Raw genomic sequence first — 7,035 nt, forward strand, 5'->3', positions numbered from 1 at the left:
GGAATGGTGTTGGGACAAGTGATGAGGAGGAATACAGATGAGAATTCCAGTATACTGTATCTTGACCATGTGACTGACTGTTTTTCCACAGCATGAGCTAAAATTCAGGAACAAGGATCATGAATGTACCAAACTTAACCTGAACAGACTTTGACATTGGGAAGGTCTAGGCCAGTATAGTAACAATTTGTAGGGAAGTATATGACTCCCTACCCAGCTCAAATGGTACAATGAACTCTAATAATTATCATTATTCATTCATTAGCATGCTCTACACAGATTATGTAATAGAAAAGTCTGCCAGTTTGAGGTGGTATCATTGTTCAGTGTTTGAGACAGTACATTATATCCCAGACATGGTATAACAGGACAGCTTAGCTACAGTTAGGCAAGAGCAACTGTGCAACTGCACATATCATTGGGTAATGGCTGTATAGCAATATTGGCATAGCTACCTGGAATCAATAAATCTTTTTGGAAAGGTTATGGATTGTCTAGGACACTTAGGACTCAGGATTTGTGTTACCACATTAAGGATGATGAGCTGAGCCATATGAATGTAAACATCTCTGTTACTACTATGATACTCCCTGATGAATAAAATTTGGCTTGTGCAAGGTTAGTATTATTGTTAAAGCTTGACAACTGCTTGGTCTAGTCAAGCACAGAAGTTAGTCTCACAGACTAGTATGTATCAATACATAATACATATAATCATTGATAAGTGAGATTGAAGTGATAATTTGATGAACCAGAAAACAAAAGACACAGACAACACAACTGGGATCGTATTGCCATACATGGCCCACTCCCCAGCAAGTTGAAAGTTATAAGTCAACCCCAGTATAGCAGACATACAAAAGTTGTCAGCCACTCACCACTGAAGCAGATTTCTTTACCTTGCTCATCAGTGCAACATCTTCACTGGAGTCACTCATGTTCTCCTCCTCCTCCTCCTCCTCACTGCTCTCGTTGGCGTTGTTCCCCTCTTCATCAGTCATCTGCGCCTCACTCTCCTCTGCGCTGCTCTCCTCTGTGCTGCTCTCCTCTTCATCATCAGTCATCTGTGCCTCACTCTCCTGTGTGTGCAATATTTGAGCATCTTGTGCACTTCAGTGGGAGGGATTTATATACGCACTTCATCACTTGGGACACTGGCAGCACGCTGCAGAATATACATTCACATTGGCTGAACATTATAAACAATGCCACGCTCATGCTTACCATCTTTCCTTCTTTCCTGGCCTTCATAACTTCGACGCGTGTGGCCTGCAATCATCCAAAACACTTTAGGATACTGTCGACGACGTTACACAATATTTATAATTAACTGGCCTGATGAACAGACTCAGACTCAGAGTCTGACAATTCTGCCTCCTTTACGGCTGTGAGGCTAGCCTGATTGGCAGGCAGTTCACCATAAGTGTCATCAGCCTGCGAGTCAGCATACAAGGGAGTGACTGCAAGTTCCCCAAAGCTGCTGGCGATCTAGTAAATGTCAGTGACCACCCATGTGCATTAATTTGTTGTTTATCCTACCTCTTTATACTATATGCACAAGCAAAGCCCATCAGTCAGATTGTCACTCTGGCAAGCAGTACACATACAACTTCGTAACTTTCTTCAATTGCAGCAACTTCCTGTGCTTCTTGATCAGACATTGACTGTCAATTTTTTTGTGTCAGTGACAATACACAAAAATGAAAAATGAACTCACCATTGGGCTTCCCTTGTCCTCTACCTCATTGGGCTGGGACTCCTCAATGGTGTTGAAGGTCTATGGGGGAAAGAAAGTGAGTGCCATGTTGTAATGTCGACGACAGTACACAAAAGAAGAGAAAAAAATCACTTCACTGATGGGGCTCTGCAGATGTCATTGAGCATATGGCATGTCAGAGCAATGGCAGTAGTATGATGCACTCACAGACATGTTTGAATTTGAGCTTGAGCTGTTATGGCTTCCAAAAGAGGATGGTGGTGGTAGCAGTTCAAGAGTGGTTCAGCCACCATCAACTGGGGGTGCCCCTTTTTAAGCTCAGTGTGGCTGAGTTTGTGTGTGTTTTGTTTTTTCACGTGGCTGTGAAGCCACAGGCATGTGATCTGGTTGTGTCCATAGCCTCATTGGGCAGAGTCATATGCAGCGTGGGTACCTGCCTTTCTTTGTACAATCACATGTCTTGCGCAGCAGGAGCTGGTTATGTGCTGTGCTATTTTAATGTGTGGGTACTGCTGACTAAGAGCTATACAGTCACATGACCTGGATAGTGGGCCGTGCACATGATGCATCATGTGATATTCTGTAATGTCGGCGACAGTATGCAATACATGACTCTGTTGTGGGGTAGCATGGGCATGACACCATGATGAACCCCAAGTAGATCATGGACAAGTTAGGTGATTGACACAAAAACGAACGCGGCGAAGCCGCGTTTTGTGACGAGTGGGGGGAAAAGCCAAAAGGATAAGGCCACTGAGGGGGTCCTCTACGGCGGACCTTTCGGCTTATAGCCTCGTCAGATCCCTTTGGTGTTGTTTAGTCACGTTTACCTGTACAGTACCACAACAACCCAGATTGGGCGAAGTGACATATCACATCTTGCAAATACCTTTGATGTCCGTGATGGACTTCTTTTCTGGACCGCACTGGCCCCAGTGGAGACCGATCCAGAACGTACTGACATCATCCTACTATATCCAGAGATTGCACGTGTACGCGTGCATGTGATCCAAATCCGGAGAGATCCGGACAGCGGGAGCACCCGGAGGCTTCACTGGCTGCCCGAGATCCCCGCGGAGCCCGAAATCACCTGACGGGTCACGTGATTAAACGTGACACGCTCCAGGCCACACGTGATACAGCACGTGACTAGGCCCAGACTGGTCCGATCGTTAGCCAATTATAGGGCATTTTCGACCAATGTTCGGGGTCAGGGCGGGGTCAGGGCGAGGTTTTCACAAAAAACCAGACCTCTGCGCATGGGGAACACCCATCTTCTTCCTTTTTTTTTTTCCCACACTTGCGCTACACGTGCCATTGCAGGTAAAGCACGGCTGTCCGAAAACGGTTACCCGCACTCGCGCTGCAGCGCGAGTGCTGGTAACCGTACATAAATCCTCGTGTTGTGGTAGTGCACGAATGCGGGTCAGCCACACATTCCATACATGCATACCAATTCAACCCGCACTCGCGCTGGCAGCACCAACGCGGGTGTGCTATACCACATATGTGACCTGGTACCCGCGCTCGCGCTGGTGACGCAAGTGCGGGTAGAGACAGTACAATAATGTACGCATTGTTACCCCCATTCGCGTCACCAGCGCGAGCGCGGGTACCAGGTCACATATGTGGTATAGCACACCCGCGTTGGCGCTGCCAGCGCGAGTGCAGGTTGAATTGGTATGCATGTATGGAATGTGTGGCTGACCCATCACTTTTCCAGCAAATAAAATATCAATAGACCGCCCTGCAAATCGCGCACAGTGGGGTCCGGTGGAACATTAGGCACATAGCGCTGGGGAGCTCCACGAGCAGGGCGGGGCTAACTGATACCACGAGACTGAGTTCACCATGGCACTGTTCCTTGCCTGATCAGTATCCCGCCACTCGCAGTAAGGAGCAATGGTAGTTCACCACTGTCATCACAAGCGAGGATATTATACAGACAATTTCCAAAATATATTTGTGACATCGTTCAAAACACTATCTGCCGTGTTGACACTGATTTTGACATGGTGACAACGAGCTCCGTCTGAGCTGGAAGGATGTAGCGATGATTTCCCATAGTCAACAACCCAGAGAGGGCAGTGGACAGTACTTGAGATGGAGCGGCGGAAGGAGGTCGTGCCAAAGCGCCCAAAAGTAGCGCCCGCGGCACCAAACCCCAGTGTGCGCGATTCGCAGGGTGGTCTATCAATATTTTATTTGCTGTCAGTTATTACTTGGGGCTTTGTGCCTCAGGTCATCCATCTCTTTGCTTGGCACCAGTGGCTGCACATTGCAGAAGATAGGCACATGCTCAAGGTGGCTTTACACGCTGAGATGTCTGTATCACACTCAACGGATTTGAGGCCATTGTGGAGCACACTCTGAAAGACTTCCAGTTTGTTAAATTGGTTCACAGATTGCAAGCTCTTGCTTGTCATCCTATCTGATGGCACCCACAGTCAACACTGAAGATGTTGAGAGGGACATATGGTACCATGCCACTCAGATGGGGTTGCTGGCCATGACAATGACACACTATCTGATGCTGCTGGACAGCATGGTCACTAAAAACATCACCTTCAGGGATTACCTCACAGAGCATATGAGTGTCGTCAACCCGTGGCTTCGCCACGGGCTGATGGGGCGGTTCTTTCATTCACTGCTTCATGTCGCCCATAAGATTACAATGCTTGGGCCTGCCAGACCTGGGGCAAATTCCACCAATCTTCCTTATTTTCCTGGTATTGATATCTCATTTCCCAGGGCTGATTTCTACTATTTACCCTGTGTTGATTTCCCAGTGCTGAGCTGTCCTATTTCCCAGCACTGAGTTGTATTTTTCTTCCCATCACTCAGGCTTCCCATTTATAACCTATGTGTATTTTCTCTACTCATTTTTCCGTCACTTCCCCGCGGAAATTCAGCCTTGGGGACACCTTGGGCTGGCTCGCGCAGGCGCCCGCGGGCGGAAGACGCCGGGAGCTTATGGGAGGAGGGTGCGCCACATGAGGCCACGCGGCGAACATGGACGCCATGTGCGCTCCACGCGAGCATACGCGAAAACCACGCGAGTTACGTGCGCCACATCGACACCGCCGTTGCACTCCTTTTAGATATCACGTCAATCACCTGAGGAGGACACAGAGTGCCTTGATGGTCAGAAAGCTGTAGCGCATTAATGTGTGGAAAGGATTAGGTATTTGTAGGACAGATGTGACGCCCACCACTGCTCAAGCCAAAATTGAAGCATTCCCAGCAAGGGCACTTCAGAGACAAGATGAATGGCCCAGTCTGAGAACAGTCACAATGCTTGTGAGGCCCAAGAACACTGATGAATTGATCAAGAGAGAGGCTATTGAGAAGTAGACACATTGCAGAGATAAGATAGATTTCTGTTGTGTATTGGAAAACATGACTTGAAGGTCACAGAGGCATACAATGTAATGGTTGTGAACACTACTTTGCCACAGTCTCCAGGCCAGCCAGTAATGCCTGTGTCATGCCCACCGCAAATCTGACAGAGATCTGTGGTGTTGGAGCTGTGGTCTGGTGGTCACACGAACTGTCAGAGTGTGAGAACAAGCGGAACAGTGTTCGACAAGCGCGAGTGTCCCGGGCGCAGACGATGCCTGAAGGGCAATCACGTGAGGTAGATACACCAAAATCTACTCATTATATACCCTGACCTCCCCTTATCTTTTCCAGGTACAATCTCAGCCAAGCTTGCAAGCTCGTGCCTAACCTCATGCTCCAACACAGAGTTGCCGCCAAAACTCTCTACTATGTTCAAGTGCATGGAGTTGGCCAAGCACTTGCAGAAGGACAACACTCTGCAGTTGTATTTGTTTTCAATGTCAATGTGAATGATTGGGTCTGGGTGAGTTGCATCTCACATTAATTCTCCCACATTGCATCTGACACCTGGACAACAGAGCTTGGGTGGTCAATAACTGGACACCCGTCGACCCAGACAATATAATTGCACAGCACGGTGATGTCTATGACACCCACAACCGTTACCATTGTTACGCAGTGGGTGTTTGATGGCAGTGATGTTGACAATGAGGTTACACGGCTGGCAAAAAGCTGGATGGGATGGAGGCAGAACATGGAAGTGGCAAGGCATTTGCTGTGCACTCCTACCCACAGGCTTTGCTCGGCAGATTACGATCCCTGAGGTACGAAGGTATCGTTCTTATGATGGACGGGCCTGAAACACTTCCAGTGGCGCCCAATGCGGCAGTTTTTTCCCACAGGTACAGTCATTTGCCCCCAGCTTACCATGTATAGTTAACATTTGTTATGGTCAGTTAGCAGAGTTCAAAAATTTTAGACTCCCAGACGACGCGACTTGCACCAACACCACCAAACAAATGCTGTGGCTCAGTGCTTTGTCCTGGGGTGAGGGCCCAAGAAACGCTTCCAGTGGCACCCAATATGGCAACTGGTGAGCATATCACATGATTGTCAGCCAGGGAGCATGCTGCTGCTAGCACTCACACTTATAGGCTGTCCCGTAGCCCTAGTTAGGAACAACATGTAGTGCACTTAGTATACTGATCTAATAGCCCTTCATTCAGAGAGTATACACTATCATAATTGAGTAGCTAGAGTGGCTGGCTGGTCCAGAAAATGCAAAATAAAAAATCCACATGTGCCTTTGCAGATGTCAAAATGCCTATTTGTGCCTCAGATGTGTTCCATATGTCAGTAATGACATACATATGTGATTCAGACACTGTACAACTCAGTGGGTGCTGCACTACAGCCAAAATCAGCCACAATGAGCCATTTGACCCTCTTTTCACATGTTGTAGTCCATGTACATGGTGTAATGTGTCTATCATAATCCCAAGCACTCAGATTCTCCTATTGGGTGCTTCTGTATATTTGACAGATTTTCTGCATTTTTGTGAGCTCCATGGACACCACATCTTGTCCTACTTCCTCTTTGGGCAGGACACCTACTCTATATGGTAGTTGGGGCATGTAGCTGGCATATAGACACATAGACACAATCTGGGGATATATAATGGCCATCCATACATATGTATTCATGCTACTATGACATCAGGCTTTGTATGCTGCTGCAGAGACACTGTCTGAAGTGTGATCATAGGCTTATATGAGCTCACTGAATGTGAATCTCACCATGTTATTGAGTATACTGCCCTAGTTGATGCAACAATTGTATCATGGAAGGCTATAAGGATTTGACCTCATTCATTCTGAATAGCTTGTGAATATTCCGCTTTTTTTGAGTCAATACAAGCCCTCTTGAACACAGTAACAGTCTGCACTTACACCGCTTACTAAGTGCTCATTAAGTG

At 47.3% G+C, this 7,035-nt stretch overlaps 2 protein-coding genes across 2 annotated transcripts; one reads left to right on the plus strand and one right to left on the minus strand.

The window, feature by feature from the left end:
* Window positions 1-654: 654 nt before the first annotated feature.
* On the minus strand, window positions 655-1,987 carry B0H18DRAFT_1111634 (uncharacterized protein; the record flags this gene model as incomplete). The annotated part of the gene is made up of 9 exons (XM_048032778.1): window positions 1,925-1,987; window positions 1,850-1,864; window positions 1,718-1,777; window positions 1,608-1,664; window positions 1,345-1,488; window positions 1,225-1,269; window positions 1,139-1,165; window positions 879-1,079; window positions 655-684 (listed from the first exon to the last, which is right to left on the minus strand). Exons 1-9 carry the CDS (start codon window positions 1,928-1,930, stop codon window positions 655-657), a joined length of 585 nt encoding a protein of 194 aa, XP_047884370.1. The 5' UTR covers window positions 1,931-1,987.
* Window positions 1,988-5,204: 3,217 nt separating this feature from the next.
* B0H18DRAFT_964204 (uncharacterized protein) lies at window positions 5,205-6,156 on the plus strand (the record flags this gene model as incomplete). The annotated part of the gene is made up of 4 exons (XM_048043185.1): window positions 5,205-5,349; window positions 5,411-5,543; window positions 5,638-5,737; window positions 6,016-6,156. 4 exons carry the CDS (start codon window positions 5,205-5,207, stop codon window positions 6,154-6,156), a joined length of 519 nt encoding a protein of 172 aa, XP_047884371.1.
* Window positions 6,157-7,035: the final 879 nt, after the last annotated feature.

This window comes from Fomitopsis serialis (assembly GCF_022376445.1).
Source record: "Fomitopsis serialis strain Sig1Antser10 chromosome Unknown B0H18scaffold_617, whole genome shotgun sequence".
Classification (NCBI taxonomy): Eukaryota; Fungi; Basidiomycota; class Agaricomycetes; order Polyporales; family Fomitopsidaceae; genus Fomitopsis; species Fomitopsis serialis.